General features: G+C 38.5%; 1 protein-coding gene across 1 annotated transcript in view; it reads right to left on the bottom strand.

Moving 5' to 3' along the window:
- Window positions 1-11,335, bottom strand: part of ptch1 (patched 1) — a 53,077-nt gene extending 41,742 nt beyond the window's left edge. Inside the window, exons 1-2 of the mRNA XM_052563850.1 lie at window positions 10,780-11,335; window positions 9,072-9,264 (exon numbers count right to left, since the gene is read on the bottom strand). Coding sequence (XP_052419810.1) covers window positions 9,072-9,264; window positions 10,780-10,947 — 361 coding nt within the window. The 5' untranslated portion in view covers window positions 10,948-11,335. The remainder of the gene's footprint in view (window positions 1-9,071; window positions 9,265-10,779) is intronic.
- Between the last annotated feature and the right edge of the window lie 13,634 nt (window positions 11,336-24,969).

Below are 24,969 nucleotides of genomic sequence, written 5' to 3'. Positions count from 1 at the left end.
ACTTGTACTGTGAACAATGACAAGAAAGTTGACAGATGAATTAAGTGCATTTAAGTGCCAACAATAGTCTTTAACCGGACTTTTATTTTGACGGGTTGACGTACCTTAACAGTTCCATGTTTGTGATGTGACACTAGTTTTACTCAAATCAAATGGTCAAATGCTCATAAAGTGACTATCAGAGCAGTTCTGTAGATGTTGTTCATGTGTTCACGTCCATATTTAGACAGACAGCAGACGCTGAATTCACCGCAAGCTTCATGCGCGCTTCCTTGTGTTTAATGAATGAAGACGCCATTCTGCTCCATTCATTAATACAGACACGCAGAACATGCAGGATTCATATTTAAACAGACTGTTCCAGCTTAATATTTACAGATATTAGTCCATATCGTGATTTGATGTAAGTGCAATGACTTATTTTTGATTAATTCATTCAAAATTAGGCAAATTCCGTGCCATTCCGTGTTTAACTGTAAATTCAGTTTTTATGACTAGATTCCACGATTCCCTCTGCGTTTTCTGCATCACGGAAATCATAGGGCCCTAGATGTGGTATGCCAGCTCTATCTTGCAATGGACACACGCCACGACGTTATATTTACGTTTGCCCTCGCCCTCAAATCAAAACACTACCGACTCCTTGCAGTTTGCGATTTCGGACTAAGTGCCTGTGTCTCCTTCCGCTTTGTGGGTGACGTAAACGCGTTGTGTCACATTAAAAAAATCATTGCGAAAGAACCTGACGTGTGATTTAAATTAAATTAAAAGAGGCTTCGAGGCAGAGGAATTTGCCTCAATCATTTTTTGTAATCGAGTTACTTGAGTTACTCGAGGAATCATTTCAGCCTTACACATTACACACACATATAGCGTATTAACAAAAACTTTTATTTTGAATGCGATTAATCGCGATTAATCATTTGACAGCTCAAATAAAAATGTATAATTTCTTTACAGAATTTATAATTACAATAATTTAAAAGAATTATTATTACAACATTATACATTTTAATTATGAATAATAACAAAAAACAACGACAATAATAAGGATATTGATCTCTAGGAACATAAGAATTAACTGCTCATCTGATCAGATGTTCCGCAAGAAAAGCTGTAAAAATTTGCAGCTGATTATTTGTATATATCCTGAAGCAAAAAAAAAAAATTAATCACAGCAAAACAAAAGGCAACACAGCAAAATGATAGAAAGTTGGTGCAGTAGCTAAGACACTTATAAACAAATCACAAAAAAATTAACAGATTATATTTTTCCCTAACTAATATGTTGCAAAATTTCCATATTTGACTACAACCCACAGGTGTGTAAGGGGTGCGGAGCAGCATGGCAGCCAGTGAATCTGGTGTGAATGTCAGTGTGTGTTGGTGCCTCCACTGGGCCCATTCAGTTTGTTGCATAACATTAACCCTTGAACCTCCTTTTCACAAACAGGGGGAGCTGCCATTGGAAGGACTCTCCCAATGCCCTGAGTTTTCAAGCGGCGCAATACTATTCTCGCCATTCAGCTGCAGAGTGGCTTTTGAGTGGCCGTTTCAGAGGGGTGTGAGGGGTTTGGAACAAAAGAAATACCCCACCCACAACCCCCCTCCACCTCCACCACGCCAAAACCACTGCTTCCAATCCCTTCAAGATCATGACATAACTCCACACTACTGCAAGCTCCCCTACCGCCCACCACTTCATCCCGCCGACTACGCCAATCACGCGGCTGGATGGCCGGGAGGAATGGTTGCTGGGGTCGCACCGTGATGGGATGGTGTGGCTTATAGCAGCTTTTTTAGGTGGGGGGGTTGAAGGAAGGGGCTCTGTGTGGTAATGCCGGCACTGGGAGGCACTTTTTATGACTGTGTTGCAGGCGGGATTAGCTGGATTAGACTCCAACCCAGAGAGACCCCCTGTGGTCGCACGGAAGTTTCTTCACAGGGTCATACAGCATGAACTCTCTCCCTCGCACAGCCCGCTCAACTCTAAGAACAAACCGCAGCACACTGCAAACAGGCCAGTCAATGGCAGACGGCTTCGACATACCACCAACCGGCACTCTCGCATCTAAACCAATGCATTTCATTCGTACGAAGAAAATCGGGGGGGTTCAGGGGAAAAATAAGTTGCTGTTTCTACACTCCAATTTTAATAGCGAAACAAATAGGTAACATATCCGTAAATAGAGTTGTAATGGCTCCATACGTTGACCTTCACCATACTTCACTTTTCCGCCTTTCGCAGAAAAGAAACCAATGGTGGGAAAGAGGGAAAGTTAAAGTGGGAGAAAAAGAAAAAGTGAGGAGAAGAGAGAGAGTCCCTGACCCGCAGCTGTAACACAATGCCCCCGAGCAGCTTGTTCGACCCCTGACACAAATTTTACACCGCAGCTGCCATTTACTCCACACTGCATTACCATATGTATGGCCAGCTCTCCTCTAATTATGCTAATCACCTGTCCAGATCTGCCCCACGTAAAATGGATGTATTTAGCAGTCCACTGCCTACAAATACAGCTTACTGCAATCCAGAGATGTACATTCAGAGGGGCCTGAATGGGTAGATTTTTCCACGTTGCTGGCTTCATTCAAGTCCCTTCTATTTAAGAAAAAACTATTCAAATGAACTGGATCGCACCGCAACAAAAAAGCATGGGGAAAAGTGTGTGTGTGGGTTGGTGCAAGCTCAAGGTTGGGGGGTGGTACTGTGCGTGCACCTACCCAAACATTTGGTGAGTTTTGGCAAAATAAGATATCACTGGGACATTTCCAGTTAGCCAGGGTTTTAAAATAAATGCATCACTTATTATTACATTGCTTTCTAGAATAGAGCTTTCTGACTGGCTGATTTCAGGAGTCTGTGGAATAACCACCGCTAATCTAAATGAACTAATACATTAATTAACAACGGCAACAAATGAACTAATCATTTCCATGATGGTCTTATGTGCTATTTAAAAAAAATCGAAAAATCCCTCTTGGTTGACAATAAAACATAATAGCGAAAACTTCTTGCAGCTTACATCAAGCATGTTTTTAAGTTTCACTTTTCACCACAAGTTCACAAATTCATTCCCAAAAAACGGAATTTAAATTGGTCTAGGTGTGGGACTAAGTATGACTTTGTAGCATCCTGGCCCATAAGTACGAAGCTTTAACTGAAACAGCAGATTGCAAAAAAACGGCTGTTCTAGCCAAAACACAAATAACACTTCAGCTACTACGCTCCCCTCCCCCTCTCACTCTCTTTCGCTGAACTCCTCCGCCCCTCGGCCACAGAGAGAGGGAGGGTGGAGAGGGGGAGGGCCGGACCACCCGGCATCCATGGCAGGACTCTGTGTTTACATTGCTGCGCTTCACTCTGTAATACATCTGGCATCCCAGGGCTGGACTCCCAAGTGAAGGTGGGTGGAGGAGGGGGGTGTCAGTGAGAGGAGCACGGAACGGGGGGGGGCTGAAGTGTAGCGAAACCATTCGGAAGAAAAGAGAGGCGAAGGGGAGTCAGAGAAAGTGAGAGAGAGAGGGAGAGAGAGCGTGCGTAAGTCTTTTCCGTCATTTCAGTGTCTCTGTTTTTTGAATAACATGGAGTGGAGGTATGCAGAATATAAACACAGGAATTGGAGGGCTGTCAGGATGCCGGTTGTGGATGGGAGTTGACCTATTTGTATCTGTCTTCCCCACACTTGCGTCAGTTTTAAAACTGTCAAGGTTGCCGCTAGGAAATCATGATTTACAGACAGTGTAATATATGATAATCAGATGTATGTCTGAAAAAATTCTAAGTATTAAACAAACTGCATGTGCTTCGTACAACAGCATTTGTGCTATAGACATGAATGGCATCTCAAATGGTGTGGATTGTTTAGAAGCGCACTTTTGTGTTTCCAAGTGATCAGACTCACAACTTCAACTTGGTGAAAAAAACTCAAAAGTCACATAGAGTTACATTTGAGAAAGCACTTGAGCCATACAGGAACCAGAATTTCACAGTATCCACTTAGCAACCACCCAGAACACCCTAGCAGCCACATATTTAACAATAGCACCCTAACTTTATGGTGGTGACTTTTGTACAGTCAACTGCCAAAATACTACCATCAAATATTTATTGGGGAACTGTGACAGTAAATATCTTTAAACTGTCATCTTATGTGTTACCAAAATGAATAGGTCCCTCAGTTTTCATAGACTGTTTAAAATACACTGCACTTTTACTTTTCTGAGCAATCAGACTTACAAATTTCACCTGGTGGAGAAAACAGGCAAAAATACCATAGAGCTTCATTTGAGAACGTCGCTGTTTCCACTTAGCAAACATAATTGTTTTTTACGATACAAAAATATATTTGGCACACAAAACAAGATGACAGAAAGAGAAATTCACCATTTAATTAAATGCATACAAATGTAACTTACTGATGTATCATTCTGCCTTAAATCTTCTTATGCAAGCCATATGGATATGGAACAAAATTAAGGGAAGTGATCAGGCATTTTATTTTTGGAAATAATATTTTATTCACAGCATTATATCTTAAAAATCAAAACAGTCCTAAGCCAGATCAAGCATTAATCCATGCAAATCAAACTATCATTTTAATTAAGTATTTTTTACCACTGCTTACTTTAAAGCAATCTATTGAATAAAGTGTTTAAAATTTATATATATATATGCTGTATAAAGTGTCATAAATGTGTTGTGACATGACTGAAGTGCTGATTGGAAAGCTGGTGCAAACATATATCGCTATGATCAGATGCTTTCTTAACTGCTGTTTTTTCATTACCAATCAAACATCATTACCGATCTCACAGTAATTTGTACATATTTTACTAGGTGGCTTATTCGATCGAATTACCTTACATAACCCCATCCCTAAACCTATCCTTCACAGAAATCATGCAAAATTATGATTTATAGAGCATATACATTTTATGAGCATGTGTTTCTCTGGGATCAAACCCATGATTGCATGATTACATAAAGCAATACTCTACCAACTGAGCTAAACAAAACCTAAATTATAGTGCAAATAAAAGAGTACAAAACATTAATATGAAAATGTCCTGTTGCCGATAGGGGCGCAACTGTAGTATACGATCTGATAGTCCGTATTTCAGGGATTTGGACAAATGACCTATTGGACAGGTTGGTCATAATAGATCAACCGACTAATATTTGTCTAGGCTACATTTTTTTCTTGCCGATAATGTCAACTAATCATTTCAGCCCTACTGGAAATCATGTAGAAGACCCTAGCAGCCAATCAGAATACCTGAATACCAACCATACAGTAAAACCCTGGGAATCCTCAACAACATCTCAGCACTGTAGCAGTTTTCCACAAAATGTAGAAATCTAGTCCATCTAAATGTAATTTATATTAGCCATCACAGTTGCTTTTTAACTGTTTTCATAATTGTTAGTTCTATTGCTATCTCCACAATATTTTTACATGAAGTTCTAAGGTTTTAAGGCAGGCACACAGACCCCAGTTCTCCGATCTTAGAAAGAAGAAACCTAGTTCAAACTTCAAACCCCTGAAAGCCCTCAGGGCTCCACATACATCCCTTACAATTCAGCCATGTGTGTCCAAGCCTTCCTGAGCACATCCAAACAGGGAGAATTCCACTAGATCCCCATCTCTTCACCACAGTGCAGGGAGGCCACATTCTTCAGCCGCTTCCTTCATATTAAAAGAGGACTTCTTCCCACCATGAACTTCAGGTTATACACCCCTCCATACTGCTAACGCTTAACTGTCCTAATGTTTCACTGGGAAACCAGGGGAAGTTTGTCAATATGTCCACACCAGTCGAATGCAAAGGCATTTTGAGCCAACAGTTCACGTCAAATGAAACAACTTAAAAGAGTGAACACCTGCAGAGAGAATTAAATGGCTCTACTCACAGAACACAGTGAAAAACTTGAAAAAGTTAACATCAAATTGGCACTAAAAAGACAAACAACTGATTAAAATAAAAAATAAAAATTAACCCAAGTTACACATCTTCCATATTAACTGCAAATTGATCACAAATCTAATAAATTCACACTGCCCCCTGCTGGGTGTATAAAAATAACAATATTGCTGGCTAAATTACTCATTTATTACCTTTGAATCGATCACTCCTTTTCCACAGGAAGGCTAGCGTAGTAGTAAACCTTCTCTCATCATCACTGGCGTTAGCTGGAACCCCTCACTCTACACCCAGGTCATGTAGCCAGTATCAGATGAGCTTTTAAATAGTGGAGTCTCCACTCTATGACCTCAGGTCCTAAGGGACGAAGCCCTGTGACCAAGAGGCTCATGCTACCCCCCACAAGAGAATTAGACAACCCAAACACTGATATTTCAATGATTTCACTGCAAGAGCGGACCCTCACAAAAGCCAGAAGGGGAAGGCGTACAGGAAGGCGAATGTTTACGTGAAACTGTTTTAATTAAGTTCAGGCGGTGCTGGTATTTTTTTTTTTTTAAACCTGGAGCCTGTGATTTTGAAAACAAAAAAAGATGGCTACTCGTTTAATCTACATTAAAAAAAGTTTTTTTATATTTGTTTTTTTATATTTAAATATATATATATATATATATATATATTGAATATATATTTATTTATAAAATAAGTACATAGAAATATAATTATAACTCTTTCTGCACAAACCTGAAGACGTTTGCTAGAGGTCCACAAATGTCCACAACTCCAAACTTTAGTCTACAAAACATCAAAGCTACATTCATATCAGATCAGCACGAGGATTCAGCCAGTGACTCGAAAGCTAAGACTACATTATCTACATCAATCATGTAACGCCGAAAATCTGTAGAGCAACCAAACTAATTATAATGGTTGGAGCGTAACAGACCTCAATGGCAAGTGATGAAAGCCAACATGAGATCACACTGAATCCCATTCAAGCTGAACTTAAGGGAGAGTAAGAGACAAGAGCTTCAACGAAGGGTCACTTGGAGGTCCCTAGCAAAAGACTGATCCAAACGAAACATAAACATGCATCCTAATGGACGCTGGGCCGACATCTCCCAGGGCAGAACCTGGCCTAAACGAATCTATCTCTCAGCTGTGGAGTTTAATCTAAACAAACAGATCTCAATGTTACTGCATCTGGAAGCTGTCATGTGCTTTCGACATGGGAACAACTGAGGTGTGAGTGAGTGTGTGTCCAATAACCGACTGTCATACTTCATCTGCAAACCTCCTGCGCTTCTTGGAAAGGAAGTGTGGAAGTGAGCGACAGAGATAAAACTGCAGAGAGGATAAGGCTCTGGGTTAGCGAGGTGTTTGTGATAAGATTCACACAGAAATGACTATACTGAGAATATTACTTAAGATTTCAGACACTCCACTACATGATGTATTCAGAATAAATGCAAAGGTTTCTTGCCCGAGGGGCAGACTGAGGTTTAAGCATATAGGCTGCTACTGCATAAGGGTTCCAAGATGAGTCTCATGTAGAGTTGACCAAAAAAATCTCAGAGATCCGGCACCTGCTCCATTACCAAAGAAGCCTTGAGCAATCACTTAAGGTGCTCCAGGGGGACTGGAACCACAGCTATTGTCATTTAAGTTGCTTTGGATGAAAAAGGGTCTGCTCAAGGCCAAATCAGTGAAGTAAAACAAGAAAAAAAAAAGAGAGGCCAGTGAGATCATAAAGCCAATAAAACGATTCCCTTCCCAGTTCAAAAATGCAGAAATACAGCTTTTAAAAAACAACTCATCAAGGACATTTTCTCCAAGGGAAGCAGTGCCTCCTTAAATAAAACTGTGAGGACATAATAAATTAGCAGTTACGTAACAATATAAAAAAGCAATATCAATTAGTGTAAAAAATCTCTCATTTCTATAAGGTAATAATGTTTCTTGGGGGCTAACTGAAAAATACTAAGTCACATGACAGTCACATGACAGGATGTGCCTTATTATGATAGGTCAATTACTGTTGACAATCGGTCAATTATAACAACATTATCATTACAACAGCCACCTATCGTGCTCAGTAAGGTTGGCAAATAGCACTGAATTGGTCAAAATGGTGTGGATTCATAAACCAGTTACAGAATAAACTGCTCAACCACTCAAACATCACTTCTTTCGACTTGAAACAGTGATCTACAACTAAATGAGACATAAAAAAAGTGTAAAAATGTAAAGTATGTTTAATACACAAAAACAGAGAAGTGACTGTCTCCTCGTTTCATAAATCTACCACACACCACTGACTTTAATATCAGCCCTGGATAAACATAACATGGCATGTATTTACAGTCCAAAATACACTAAAAGCCAACTCATCCAATTATACTAACATAATATAAAAATAATGAGTGCAAAACAATCTAAAAGGAAAGCCCTCATATCATCCATGGTCTTATCAAAGGTTCTTTAAACTTCAGGAATGTAGATCAAAGCAAAACGGCCTGTTTGCCCCTCCCCCTTAAAAAAATCACCACCCACACTACGGCCCCGACTTCACACAACTGACTTATTCATAAATAAAACAACTTTCTTTTAAACTTTCTTCTAGCTGCCTGTGTGCAGTAGTCTGTGTCGGGTCTGGGTGCACGTTTCTGCCTGCAGTTCGCTCGGTTCCTACTGAAACTCTGAGACAAATCTTTTTGGAAAGTTGAACGCTGTCCAAAACAGGACCACACACAGGCTCTGTGAGCAGCGCGGATCAGATTCAACTGCTTGGAGGCAGACACACACACTTACTCGCACACACTCACAAAATGGCGGCTATTCGTGTTAAAAAACACTCACATTGCTCTCTAAATCATATATCCACTGATGTATCGAACTTGGAAACATTCGGCGCGCGCGCGCTATCGGGTTCCATAAACACACTGCGTTCGTGCGCGTGAGGCAAATTCGAAGCGAAAAACATTCTTTTCACGTTTAATCTGGATTTCTGCCAGATTTCTATACAATAAACACTTCCTTCAGCTTACATGACAGACCCCTACCTCATCCACTGCTTCGGGTCTAGATTACACTTGCGGGGAAAACGTATTAGAAAGGCTTAAAGTACAAGGAAAACAGCTTCTTACCTTCTACCCAGAGTTTCTCCACGTCCGTCTCCAGATTAGCTGCCCTTAAGCCAACAGCAAAAGCTCCGAATATTAAAAGGCCCACAACTAAAAACTTTCCGCAGTTCTTTTGTATGTAACAGCCAAGCTTAAACAAAAGTCTTTGAAACTTTGCTCTCAACCACAGCGGCGCTTTCCTCCCAGTCGCCTTCCCCTACAAGACAAGAGAGAGCAAATATTAAACTCATCACCTTATTAGAAAGATTAAACTCAATTCCATCATTGAATAGTCATGGTTTTTCGAATAACCTGCAGAAAATAAGCTAAAGTTGGGTTTAAATAACTGTATTATAAGGAATAAACTTTTTTTCTTTCTTTGAAAATAATTACTTGAAATGTATTAAACAACTAGAGTTATGTATAAACACCAAAGTCTTCAAACGTAGCCTCTACACACTTTCAAGCGCTATTTATTTCTGTGGCAAGCAATTTTAACAATTATTTATTTCAAGTATTTATTTTTAATTACCAGTAAGTAACCCAATAATAACTTTTTCAGTGTCACAAGTAATAACTATTTATTAGATACTAGTAAGACTTAGTCCTTTGCAATAAGTTGTTTGTTTGGCAAATTTGAATTCTCCAACTCCAACTTCAGATTAGTATCTATTCCAGTATTAATTGTAACTATTCATTAGTTGCAAGTATTTATTCTTTAGTTACTGAGTAGCTGTTATGGCTGGTAATTACATATGACAATCAAAAAGGCACAATCAGTCTTGTAATGTTATTAGAATCAGACAGATGTAAGTGTCTTACAAATAAGTGCTAAAATAAAAGCTGGCTTATATAGTACATAAAAATCAACCATCATGTTTGAACCACAGATTCCCCAAAAAATGTAATGGCAAATGCCACCAATAACAATAAGATTGTTATTTGTCATTATTTTGGATTGTGACTAGAAGCAAAAGAATGATGACTACTAACTGACAAACAGTTATTACTAAAGAAACTGAAAAAATATGACTTCCTAGAAACAAATAAGTATTAGTAGCTAACAAAAATAAATGCCACTTAATTCCAGTGACTAAATGTTAAAACGGCTTTCCATACTACTCGTGCCATTCTCTCGGCTTTCAAACAGTATAATTCAATTGAGTCTTCCACGCATAAACTAAACTTAAATCTGAGTCTTGCTGCAATGTGTCAGACTGCATCCTTTAGACACTGTATCAGGGAAACAGGTTACAATGTCCAAAGCCATGCAATATCGGGGATGCACGTGGGTCGCATTGCTGAAGGGACGCGATGCGAGGTGATTTGGGAAGTGCTGCAGCCATCACATAGGGAGTTACGACAATATTTGTGAACGGAAGAGGGTAGCCACATGGATCGACACTGAGCAGTACGGGACGAAAACTACTCCCCGTGTAGATCATATATGAGGGGGCTTCAATCATCTAGGGCCAACATCACTAACAAAACTTTAGACCCTTCGCTTCACATTCCGAACTCGGCTTCTCGTCTGACAGTTGCGTTACGATTACTGAATCGCGACAGATGGGAATAGCGGGGAACTAACGCAGCGAACCCCTCGAGCGGCTACAGGTTGCTTCCCGCATAGACACCCCCATCGGTGCCGTGGCTATCCCGTTACCTAGCGACTTCACTAAAGTTGAGCACTTTGTCAGAGCATTCCCAACAAACGAAGCAAACATAAAAGCACCTCTGAAATCTGCTCCAATGCAAAGGCGGCATCGCAATAGCTCGGCCGCTGCAAATACTCCAAATCCGCCGCGGCGGTCCGATAGTTGCCCCTATTTCTCCGCGTTAACCTCGGCCGATCGGGGTCTCTGTTTTCCTGCTCGGAGGACACATTAACAGCCGAGGCCATGTTGCAAAGTCTGCGCCGAACTTCTCGTTATCCGCGCTAGTGTATTTCCCCGCGAGCGTTTAGTGATATCCGAAGAAAACCAAGTTTGTCTCTCGTTGATCCCAGATCCGCGAAGCACTTCATACTCCTGTTTGAGACGGCGAGTCAGAGTCTGCGCCTTCCATTCCAACATTTCGCGAATCTGGAGGTCTCCAACAATTCCCCACTTTCACGCCGTCCGCTGGAAAGTCCGCGATATCAGAAGGCGAAGTGGATGCTGTGGAAACGTCGATCTCTCGCTGGCTGAAGCATTCTGTGCTCTATGTGGTCCCTCCTCAGGCCGCGCGACAAGGCGATCTCTGAGAGATTCAATAGATGTGAAAAAAGATCACTATCCATTCGGAGACAGAGGAGGGGCGTGGCAAAGCCATTCGAAATCCCGCCTCCGGGGCTGTCAGAGGGCTGGGGTTCCTGGACTCTGATTGGTTCCAGAAGGGCAAAAATTACTCAGCAAACACGACTATTATTAGCTGCTTAGCAACAGCTCACCAAAGTAGAGAGACCACCCAAGCAGCGAGCCCTCGTGTGTGCATCTCAGACTTCAGGGGAGTCTTAAAGAAGCAAAGCCCACTTTCTACAGAGTCCGAGCGCTGGGTCCGACTCGAGCCGCGTCCAAGAGCCAGAACAAACCTCCAAGAGAAGAAAAACACAGACGAGCCGTTTCTGGGGCAGAGGCAACACAACACTTTTCCACTTGTGTCTTTTCTTTTCTTTTCTTTTCTTTACTTTACTTTTCTTTTCTTTTCTTTCTTTCTTTGTTATTTTTTCTAGTCTGTTTCTTTTTCTTTCTGTGGTCAGTCTGTCCACCTCTCCTTCATTCTTCTTTTTACATATTGTTTTTCATTTATATTTCTGTTTCTTGATTACTTTTTCTTTTCTTGTTCGTTTCTTTACCTTTTATTTTTTTTTCTTTCTTTTATTTTGTGATTATTTCTTTAGCTCTTCTTGTTTTCTCATAGTTTAATTTGGCTGTTCTGCTTTCTTTTATGCTTTCTTTTCTTGCTCTCTCTCTCTCTTTGCACAACATACATTCAGAAGATTCTTTGTTATTGCAAGAACTTATACCAACAAATAGCCTTTAAAATCACGCAAACATTTGTCATGCAAACATCATTTTCAGTCCATTAAAGATCTGTTGTTCTCTTCACCGATAAATTGTTTTGTAGAGTTGTGGCCATATTTAGCAAGGCAATGGTTTATATAATTTCATTAATTTCATTTAGTAAAATTTTAATAGTTCTGATTAGTTGTAGAGACAGTTTTTGAACATTTTACTTTTACATAAACATGAATAGAGCGCCACCTAGATTACATATTTTTTTGGATAGCTAATATGAATTTTACACCCTTTTGTGTGCATAACATTCTGCTTGTTTTCATAAAGCAAAAATACATTAAACATGAATTTTACATTTGGCTTACACTGTTATTCTAAGCGATCAACACTTCATTGAAGATATTACCTAATTTTATCGGTTCATGCATTCCCTGGCAATCAAACCCATAACCTTGGTGTAACGTCTTGCTCTACTCTTTGAGCTACAAGAATGCAAAATACATGAAACATTATTACAATCAATTATGTTTAAATCCTGTGCCAAGTTGTAGACAAGAACTGTAAGTAATTGTGTAGTTCACTTGTATTGACTTCCCTTTCCCATTCCCAGCTGGGCAGTTTGGATATTGGCCGTACTGAGAGCACTGGCTCCTGGCTACAGGGCAAAGGAAAATGCAATTAATGAGAGTTGTCTTTATAGTGCACAGGTGGATTACAGTTGTGAACAAGTCAGTGCCAAAACATGGGAATTCCTTGTCTTGCTGCCCTTTTTCATCAAGTGTATCGTGTGAATATGGCAGGTTTTATACTATGCATATCACACATATAAAAATACAAACCCGTTTCCAAAAAAATTGGGACACTGTACAAATTGTGAATAAAAACAGAATGCAATGATGTGGAAGTTTCAAATTTCAATATTTTATTATTAAGAGTACAAAATAGATGACATATCAAATGTTTAAATTGAGAAAATTTCATGGCATCAACACATCTAAAAAAAGTTGGAACAAGACCATGTTTACCACTGTGTGGCATCCCCTCTTCTTTTTATAACAGTCTGCTAACGTCTGGGGACTGAGGAGACAAGTTGCTCAAGTTTAGGAATAGGAATGTTGTCCCATTCTTGTCTAATACAGGCTTCTAGTTGCTCAACTAGGTCTTCTTTGTCGCATCTTCCTCTTTATGATGCACCAAATGTTTTCTATGGGTGAAAGATCTGGACTGCAGGTTGGTCATTTCAGTACCCAGATCCTTCTTCTACGCAGCCATGATGTTGTAATTGATGCAGTATGTGGTCTGGCATTGTCATGTTGGAAAATGCAAGGTCTTCCCTGAAAGAGACGTTGTCTGGATGGGAGCATTTGTTGTTCTAAAACTTGGATATACCTTTCAGCATTGATGGTGCCTTTCCAGATGTGTAAGCTGTCCATGCCACATGCACTCATGCAACCCCATAACATCAGAGATGCAGGCTTCTGAACTGAGCGCTGATAACAACTTGGGTTGGCCTTGTCCTCTGTAGTGTGGATGACATGGCGTCCCAGTTTTCCAAAAAGAACTTCAAATTTTGATTCGTCTGACCACAGAACAGTTTTCCACTGTGCCACAGTCCATTTTAAATGATCCTTGGCCTGGAGAAAATGCCTGCACTTCTGGATCATGTTTAGATATGGCTTCTTTTTTGACCTATAGAGTTTTAGCCGGCAACAGTGAATGGCATGGTGGATTGTGTTCATCGACAATGTTTTCTGGAAGTATTCCTGAGCTCATGTTGTGATTTCCATTACAGTAGCATTCCTGTATGTGATGCAGTGCCATCTAAGGGCCTGAAGATCATGGGCATCCAGTATGGTTTTCCGGCCTTGACCCTTACACACAGATATTGTTCCAGATTCTCTGAATCTTTGGATGATATTATGCACTGTAGATGATGATAACTTCAACATCTTTGCAATTATTCTCTGAGAAACTCCTTTCTGAAATTGCTCCACTATTTTTCACCGCACCATTGGGGGAATTGGTGATCCTCTGCCCATCTTGACTTCTGAGAGACCCTGCCACTCACAGAGGCTCTTTTTATACCCGATCATGTTGCCAGTTGACCTTATAAGTTGCAAAATGGTCCTTATATGTACATTTTCTGGCCTCTTATTGCTACCTGTCCCAGCTTTTTTGGAATGTGTAGCTCTCATGAAATCCAAAATGTGCCAATATTTTGCATGACATTTCAAAATTTCTCACTTTCAACATTTGATATGTTATATTCTATTGTGAATAAAATATAAATTTATGAGATTTGGAAATTATTCCATTCCTTTTTTCCTCAAAATTTGTACAGTGTCCGAACTTTTGGAATCGGGTTTGTACAGTGAACAATTATTGGTGGAAGTCATCTGTTTAGGAGACTATGGGAGGAAAACCTGGACATTAGTACAAAAATAAGATACATCGTTATGAAGAATCCATTTCCACCATCAGGAAATTATTCCAGCCATATTATTTTCCTCCAGAAAGGAAAAAAAAACTGGACTATTAATCATTAACTTCCTCTGCTGGATTCTCTGAGCTATATGATCTGTCCTGAGCACTATGTTTCACTCAATCTCTCCCAACAGTCCTGTAGTTTGCCATGGTTCCCACTACAGCGATGTACCCATGACTTTTCCAGTGTTTACTCTATAGCACACAGTTGTGCTCAATCACATAGATGTGTTTGACAGCTCTGAGCACTTCTCTGCCAGTGTTTACTCTCCAATTTCCTCTGCGATTGTGTGGCTCTTGTATAATCAGTGTGACACTAGAGAAAGGAGAGCACTTCAGAAAAACTGCCTATTTACCTTAGTGGGAAGGCTGGATGTTTTCAGTGGTGGAAATGTTTTACATTGCATATTTTTGTGTGATTTAAATGTAATAACAAATGTTTAATTTCTAGAACCATTATCTTCAGAATTCATTTGGGGATAATGTAAATTAAAATGTCATATAGCCTTTATTTGTGAAACATTTTTGACAAAAATGAACCATGATAGGGGCAAATGTGATACTGAAAGTGACTAAAAACTGACAAGACCCTCAGTGAATTAATTATTCCATTCTCATTATCATGTGAGTAATTCCACAGCGTCCAGGCACACCAAAGGTCACAGATTTATGAACTAATTACACAGTATATTTCTATACCCAATGAGAGGTCCTTGCATCATGGCTGTGAGGTGTGTCCCGCTCTACGGACTTTCATCTCATCCATAGGGACAGAATATTAAAAACTGATTTGCTTTACTATACATAACAACGCATGGTAAATTCCGGCAAAAGAGTGCCTGATGGTAGAATAATCTAATGAAGACTGTATTAAAGACATAGTTTGGCCAAAAAATCATTTGCAGGAATTTTACTCAAGTTACTCAAGCCATCAAAGATGTACATATAGTAAGTTGGTTTCTTTATCTAAGCAGATTTGATGAAATAAACCATTACATCACTTGCTCACCAATGGATTCACAGAAGTGAATGGGTGCCGTCAGAATGAGAGTTCAAACAGCTGATAAAAACATCACAATAATCCACATGACTCCAGTCCATCAATTACAGTCTTGTGAAGTGAAAAGCTGTGTGTTTGTTAGTAAATCCATTATGGTGTTCAAAGGGGTCATCTGATGCCACATGCATTTTTACAAGTTGTTTGAACTGAAATGTGTGTTGGCAGGTTGTGTACACAACCACCCTATAATGATAAAGATCAACTCAGTTTTTCTTTTTATTATCTCATTAAATCATTTACCCTTTCTCAAATCAAGCCGATCTCAGTTGCCTGTCTGTGTTTTTTGGACTATTGTGGCTTGTAAACGGTGCTTGAGCTGTGCATATTTCTCTCCTAATTCAGACGAGATTTCTTTTTTGGAAGAGGACTCAACAGTTTGAAGTTAAACATGTCTTTGTATTAAAATTTTTTTTATTACAAACTCTCCTTTTTAACTTCATAAGGAGAGGAGCTGTGCTTTTTTCAGCTCTGTTTGGACTCTCATTCTGACGGCACCCATTCACTGAAGAGGATCCACTGGTGAGCAAGTGATGTAATGCAAAATTTCTCCAAACCTTTTCTGATGAACAAACAAACCATTGGATGGCCGTGAGTATAATTTCAGCAAATTTTCATCAAACTATTTCTTCAAACGTATTACAATTGATCAGTTCATAGTAAATCGCTGCAGGCAATTTGCTGCAAAAACTAAATACTCTCCAAAAACAGAGTCAATTTTACAGTGAATTATATGACAGCGTGGCTCTCCGCAAGTACCTACAGCTTGCGCGCAACTCTGTGGCTCCGAGCCCTAAAAGACCCTCTGTTCCTTGAAGCATTTTCAGATTGGCAATTATAAAGTAAACACAGCTGGCTGTAATATATGTGAATTCATTGGCTGCATCATAGTTATTTAGGCAAAAAAGTTTTACATATACAAAGCTCGGCAGCTGATTGAGCTTCTCAGAGGCGTACTGTCTTTATAGAGAAACCTTTATTTATTGTAGAATCTGTGCGGACAGGTTTGTATTGCAGTCTCTTGACAGAGATCTTTTTCCCTAACTAATTGTATTATTCTAAACTAAATTTCACTGTCCGGATGCTGCCAATATTACATAAGCTATCTGTTTTACACATCAGCTATGCAAACTGTCACTGATGTGACATCATTTATGGTTATGTACTTAATATGCAGGCCAGCACCAAAAATGTAAGACTTGCAACTTGAAAGAGAGCTGTATGCATCATTGGCATTTATGAGTGTATGAGACTACGTCGATGTCCTGATGTTAAATCAAATCTGATGTTTTCATGCTCTGACTTATTATTCATCATGTTTACTATCGCTTTTGACATGTGACAGAGAGACATCTGTAGTCATTTACCACAGGCCATGCTTGGATTATACACTCTGGGACAAAGCATGAGCAAAATACCGCATTCGTTATTTAGATGTCTTTGCTATGAACTCTGTTCCTATCCCTTCATCACACCGTTTTATAAAATGTCAAGTATACAATGCAAACCTCTCCCACTGGCTTTCAAATGTGTGGTGTTTATACACAAAAGTTGTTTTGAGGTCCAATCAGTGCTTGCCTTGTAGATTTACAACCTTCTTTCTACAGCACACAATTGCTGGTGACTCTAAGAGCCTGTTAGCACTTATGAAATAATTTGGGAAAAACACATCACTTACTGATCGAGTGATGGGTTGAGAGGAGAGAAGGGGTGTGGTGCAGATGTTGAGGTCCAGTTGCAGGTCTGCAGGGACCAGGAACCTGCAGGGTGATATCCTGATGGAGATTTCTGACAATAAGACCATGCTGTTGTATATCACACATTATAAGAGTATGCTTTGCTTCCTTTTAGCCAAAGCCTATTAATTTTCTGAATGAAATATGAATGCAGAAAGACATGGGGTAAATGTTGAATGTTGAAAGTTTGTTTGATGTGACTGAAAATCTACTGCCTTCCTTTTTCCTTCTTTTGTTACAATAAACTGTACTCACATAACAGCAAGGTTTGTATAACATGCCTGCAAAAACTCATTTGCAGAATGTCAAATAACACTGCCACAATATGGAGGGCAGATGAAGGATCTGAGATGATTTAGTTCTATTGTTCTCATGCACATTTATGCACCATAAGTTAAAGTAAAAAGTGGTTTACTGTATAATATTTGTCAAAAATAAAGTTTCATTACATTGTGAAACTTTTCTCATCATCATTTACTCACCTTCTTGTGAATCCAAACTTGTATGACTCTAGTTTTGAATCGAGCAAGATTTCAAACAAAAAAAAAAAGATTTAAAGCTTAAAAACAACACGAAACATCATAAACGTGTCATAAAAGTCACCCAAACAATTGTTAAGTAATTTAGGTCACACGATGTTGATGGATATAGCTGGCCAATCAGAGCACACCTCCTTTTCAGAAAGGCGGGGTTTAGAAGAGAATCAATAATGTACAGTATGTGTAAAATAATGTGTTTTTTTTAACCTAAAGTTTTTTTTTGTTTTTTTTTGCTTGATATTTGCATTAAGTCTAACATTTCACAAATTTTTCACACACTCTCCGAAGGCTTTTTCTGGTCCACTATCAGTCCCACTCTCAATGAAGCATGAAGCTCAGTACACACTGTAATAGATTTCAAATGTTTGCTCTGGTCCACTCGCTCCACCGCTCAACCCCAATATTAACTGAATAGCTACGCTTGCTTCATTACAGCTGTTTAGTGAATTTTCCGTTACCATTCTTCACCATAATTTCAACGATAAAATCCATTATTTTCAATAGAAATCTACGTGATAAGAAAGGAGTAACATGCAACTTGCAAAGGGCGGAAGGGATTGGGTAAAATCTTACTGCTATAAAGCAGTCCACTCAGGAATAGCCTATCGGTTTCATTCAGTCATGCTATATAAAGAGGAGAAATCCTATGAGATGATTAAACGTGATTTATTTTGTGTTGTCTTGTTATTTCGCATCGGTGGCATACTGTGAGACAAATGCAGGAGAGTTGGCATCTCCCATTATAGCTACTTTGACAACTGTGTCTTTCATTTTATGTAACAGCACATTCTTTAAAATATCTTCTTCCATCAGCAATGCTCCCTTTTCCTCAGGATTGTAATTCCCACGATTCCCTAGCATTAAGAGTAGCTCATTCTTAAACTTTGCTGTCAATTCTTATCATAGTGGGAGCGAGATGTGAGAAGATCTGATTGGTCTTTTTGATGTAACAGGTATATTAAGCACTGCAGATGAACATCTTCTATAATAAATGTCGAAAAAAAAGCACTAGAATGGACAGAAATGAAAATATCTTTCTTCTCAAACTATCTTTAAAATCAACACCAGGTGCTAATCATACACAAGCATACTGATGATAATGAGCCTTCAGACAGCCCAGAATAAATGAACTTCTGTTCATCTGCCTCAGACCGGGGTTATCTCCAGTGTGGGGTGCAGGGCTGACACAGATTCAGTGAAACACCTGGAAAGCTTCACTGACGTACCTTTTGTCTTTTGGTCAGACAGCTTACACAGAGAGGGCCAGTGCCAGAAATTGTTTGTATTATGAAAGTGATTATTCCTGACTGTCAAACACAGCATTCAGGGAGACGTATGGCCACATGTGCAGCAGCGGTGTTTGCACGTGGCAGCGACTGAGAGGAAAATCTTGGGAAAATAAACACTTCATACATTTGTGTTTGTTACGCAGATGCCTGTCTTCTTTCAGTCTGTAAGCACAATGAAAATCCTACTGATCAGGTCCCACAAAAAGCATGCTTTTAAAGCTTTTTGATAGCTAGTTTACATGTAAACTTTTATAAGTGCATTTACTTTGTAACTGGTTTCAAATGATTCAAACGGACTGTTTCTAGAGTAGATTTTTATCACTGCAATAGCTAATACTGTACTCCCTGGTATAGTTATATGTCTGAGCGCAGTCAGTTTTACACAACCAAAAGTCACCTTCAGTTCGTGTGTGTGTCTTCTTGTGCGTTTGGTTCACATCTGTGGCAAGCAGGTCTTTCCTGATATTACAAGGATTGTTACTGACAGGTGGTTTAAACAAACACAACTCAGAATTACAATCAGACTTTCTTGATTAACGCAGACATCAACCAAGCATGTGTTTGCGTGTATGTATTGCATATACCCAGTTAAAATGCAGCCTTTTTATAGCATGGATCTAGTCTCTAGAGTCAGGTCTATAAGACATGACAAAATTCAAAGAGGTTTTAAATAGCACTATTTACCCGTGTTTACCAAGTCCTTACAGTTCAAACAAATGTGGATATGTATGTGCTTATTATTTAAAGGGATAATTTATTGTTCCAACCTTGCACTGAAAAAAAATTGGTGATGAAACAATTTTCCCCAAAATTGCTAGAAAATAGTAGAAAGACTGAAATAATATGTTCTTGTAAAAAAAATAAAAAAAAAATGCATTGACATTTATTATACAGGCTCAAAACTAGACATTTTTCATACTATCTTCTTTTGTGTTTTACAGAAGAAGGTAATGCAAACGGGTTTGAAATAATGGTGAGTACTTTTGTGTGATACATCTTAAAACAAATCAAATGTGTTGAGTATAATGGGTTAAAGACACTTAAACCTCAAACCTCAAATATTTCCCTGAAATCATTTCTTACGTTCGAAGCTATAGACATGTCTGTGTTTGCATCCTCCTTTGACACAATAGAGACACGTGGTTTCTCTGATAAAGACGAACATTCCTTTTATTGTGCTGGACTTTTTTCCCATCTTGGAGCCCAGGAGGAGTGCAAGTTCCTCGAAACAAGCCTGGGAGGTATGAGACCACACACCAAGCAGTATTTAGTTTACCGCTCATAGGCAGAACAGGTCTGTGCTCAGCTTGATATCTGGTATCAGTGCTTAAATATGACCCGAAACATGAAATGAACTTCTGAAAGTCAGTGACAAAGTATAATATTTGTTGCATATGACCACCCACATGATGTATTTATGTAGCTGCAGATCACTGATGCTGCCTTTGGTGGCGTTTATGAATGTGGAGCCATAATGAAAGTTTGACTGTTTCATTTGGGTCAAATGAAGGCGACTCTGTTGGATGTGGTGAACTGTAGTACAGTGTGAACAACACAAAGAGGACACAGTTGATTGCTTGTTGTTTGCATTCCCCCTAGTGGCCAAATTTGATAAGAAAATAAAGAAAAATTGTGTGTTCTCCCTAAAAACTTATTTTTAGTATGACAATCAGTCAAAATATTGGTGTGCAGTTTTGGGTCAATGGGAGCTGCTTTGCATTATTGTGGAAACCAACAAGGTTGGTGTAAGTACAATTATTATTATTATTATTTTAAATAAATTAATACTTTTATTCTGCAAGGGTGCATTAAATTGATCAAAAGTGACAGACATGAATCATTTCTCAATAAATGCTGTACTTTTTAACTTTATATTCATAGGTATCCTAAAAAGAGTGTAATTTATAAGTGTGTAATAATTCAGTTTTGTCATTGCAGGAATAAATAAATTTTTAAAATGTACAAAAATAGAAATTGTAATAATGTTTTACAAATTATTGTTCTTATTGGTAATCAAATAAATACAAACTTGGTGGACTTCTTTTGAAATATTAACTAATCTTGATTATTCCAAATTTTGGACTTGTAGTGTATTTACTGCTTATTAACATTAAATGTATCTTTCAAAGTGACACACACACACACACACACACACACACACACACACACACACACACATTTGTTTCTGTGAATTGTGGGGACTTTTCATAGACTATTATTACCGGTATGTTTATACACTCTTAAAAATAAAGGTGCTTCTCGATGCCATAGAAGAATCTTTTTGTCTAAATGGTGCCATAAAGAACCTTTAACATCTGAAGAACCTTTCTGTTTTACAAAAGGTTCTTTGTGGCAAAAGAAGGTTTTTTTTAGGGTATAAAAAGGTTAGAAATAGATGTTTTTTTAAAGAACCTTTGACTGAATGGTTCTTTATGGAACCAAAACTGGTTCTTCTATGGCATTGCTGTGAAACGCCTTTTAAGCACCTTATTTTTAAGAGTGTATTTTTCCTTTGTGGAGACCGCAGATGTAAAATTTCAGGTTTTACTATCCTTGTGGGAACATTTGGTCCTCAGCTAATGTTCATTTGATATTTTTTTGCAATCTTGTTTGATTATAGGCTGCATAAGAAGAAGATTTATTTGTAGATGGACCACACACAAAGACGAAAACATAGAGAGAAGAGAGAGAGTATCATACCGGGAGTTACAAACAGTTCCCTTATGTGGCAATGGTGTGAGAATGGGCTCTGCGAGGTCACTGAGGATGCTTATGTGTAGTGTGTAGTCTGATGGAGCAGCTCTCAGTCTCTTAAAGGGATACTACACCCCAACATGAAAATGTTGTCATTAATCACCCGTGTCGTTCCAAACCTGTAAAAACTTTGTTCGTTCTTGGAACAAAATTTTATATATTTTGGATGAAAATCGGGAGACTTATGATGGTCCCATTAACTATGCTACGGTGCTATTGTGATGTGGAGAGACACAGAGGAGACAGATTGCTGAATAAGGTCATTATTTTAGTTTTCTTTGTGTACAAAAGTATTCTCGTCCCTTCATAACGTTACTGTTGAACCACTGATGGCCGATGGACTATTCTGACGATCTGAACACAGTTCATTCACGTAGGACTCTTCTAACAAGCTGATTATCTGAATCAGGTGTGTAATATGAGAGAAACATGCAAAATATGCAGAGATGGGGGGGGGGGGGGGCGCAAGGACTGGAGTTGAAAACCACTGGTCTATGGGACAGTCACAAGCCTCCCAGTTTTCATCCAAAATATTTTCAGTTGTGCTCCAAAGAAGAACAAAACTTTTACGGGTTTGGAACAACATGGGAGTGAGTGATTAATGACAAAATTTTCATTTTGGGTGGAGTATCCCTTTAAAACATCTCATTTACATGTTTAAAATCTACAGCATCACAGAAATTCTGTAACAAGACACTAAAGTCTCTGTGGACTTTAAACTTAAGAAATTAAATTCCCTGATTGGATGAACGTCATGAACATTTCCACCACAAGGCCACATTTGTATTGTGTTTCATAACATTCCTTGGTGGAAATTACAATTTTGGAATAAAACGTATGTCACCTTTGCCTTGAGTGGGCCTTCTTTGTAAATAAACAGAATTAAAACTTTGAAAATGAAAATGAAACATTTCCCGTAAATGATCAAACTTTTAGCTTGATGACCAACTACTTGTGATGCTTCCATGCCATTTTGTAAATAAACACAATTAATAACCTTTGAATTCATTTCAAATTAGCATTATTATTATTATTATTATTATTTTGTGGCAATATTGTTGGTTGTGGTGGAAATAATATGGTCCTAAATATGTGTAAATATAAACATAAATAATTTTCACTGAAAAACAAGTCAAAAATTGTTTAATGCTCATTTCATTTTCTTTGTTTGGGCTACCATAGTTTATTAAGGACTGTTTTTTCAAGGTTAAAACAATAAAATCTATAAAAAGTACTCTTTAAAAAAAGATAATTTACAAGGCTGTTTGTTTACAAGAAAAAAACTATTTCAGTTTTTCCTTTAAAATAAATCATGTTTAATTCCATGTTTACTTCCATGTCATTTCTTTGTCAAACTTTCTCAAGGTACATTTAAAAAAATAACTCTTTGGCTTAACACGATTCAGTCATGGACAGTGGTTCCACATGGTAGAATCATGTTATATGGACATTTTACAGTTGTCTTTACTCAGTTTGCAGTTTGCCATCCTACATGAAAAGATAACGTTTCCATCATAAAGAACCGCTGTCCATGCAAGTTCAGCCAAATTGTATAATAATAAAAGTTAAACATAACATTTATTTACACATGTGATGTTAGTTGTTGGAGGTTAAAGGATGGTGCTGTGTACATGCCTAGCATTTCCATTGGAGTTTGCTTTTTTTACTTTTTTTTTTAGAAGGGTCTTCAACCCAAGCACATGCTCCATATTTCACCACAACTTGCCCCAAAACACCCATATAACACAAAGTCTTTTAAAATGCCAACATATTAGAACATTAGACATTAACAAGTCCCACTATTTTCTCATTCTTTCTCATTTTTTCATTGCATAAAATACCCCTATTTCAAAATCTTCTCTCCCCAGATCCAGCCTTGTGCAAAGCATAATGGAAAGTGTAAAACTTATTTGGAGACTTGACTGAAACATGTTCAGAATGAAAACACAGAGCTGGTTAAGCTGGTTTCAATCGATTGTGAATGAAAAACCTTTGAAAGCGTGTTTCCGATCCTGAAAAATATAAATAAAAAAGTGATTGCGACTTTTTATCTCACAATTCTGACTTTTTTCTCGCATGCTTACTTTTCCCCCCTCAGGATTGTGTCATATAAACTCATAATACTGACTTACTTTTTTTTTTAATTACGAGATATAAGTCAGAATTGCAGGACAAAACCTTTTTTCTTTTTAATTCAGAAAATATAGAAAGTTAAGGTTTTTGCCCAGCAACAACAACAATATACACAAATTAAAATAAGTTGATACGGTATCTTGTTTAAATTTTGTACTTTGGCGAGCATAATTGATTTTTTTCAATCGGTTTGAAACACTAGAGAAATAATTCCCCTGCATTAAAGTAGAATGATTTGTTGAACTATCGCATACAGTATGTGCCAGGGCCGTGGACATTGGGTTCTGCTGAGCTGGTGCATTTCAGAAAGCCTTTGTTGTTCCGTTCAGTAATGCAACACTGTTGGTCCGAGGAGCCACACAAAACCCAAGCCACCGTGCCAGTGCCCAACAGTGGCAGGAGAATGTCTAGCTGCAAGGATGAATAGCCCGTTCCTACCAACTGTATCAGAATACTCCAAAAATGCCAACACCAGCAGGTTTCTTCACTGTTCTTGTGTTTTGTTTGCTTATCAAATCAGTCTCAGACCAGTTAGAGGCCCATCGAGGCCTTTGATGAAGAACAGGCAGAGTTATATTAGATGCTTGATGTGTTTATTGTAGCTCAAGTCAACAAACAAAAGGCCCCTCTATGGGGTCCCGGCATAATGAGCGCCGCTTCGGTTGTAAATATGTTTTTTTTTTTTTCGTCCAGTCTTTCCATCTCAGTGCAGGACAAAAGAGACCAGCCCATCCAATTCAGGTCACCCTTGAATTTGCCGATGAAGCTCACTGAGCTAAATCATTTGTGTCACAATGTCTCAAGAGGACGATGGGAACCTCCATAAATGAATAAATGGTGTATTTTGTAAAGTAATTCTGCTATTTGCACTCTTTCTTAAACTAGTTTCTGTGCCATTCCATAATAGACCCCACTTCAAGACGATCAGTGTGTG

Source organism: Carassius gibelio, chromosome B8, assembly GCF_023724105.1.
Source record: "Carassius gibelio isolate Cgi1373 ecotype wild population from Czech Republic chromosome B8, carGib1.2-hapl.c, whole genome shotgun sequence".
Taxonomy (NCBI): Eukaryota; Metazoa; Chordata; class Actinopteri; order Cypriniformes; family Cyprinidae; genus Carassius; species Carassius gibelio.
The sequence above is the reverse complement of the archived record's forward strand: the minus strand, read 5'-3'. Positions and strand labels throughout refer to the sequence as shown.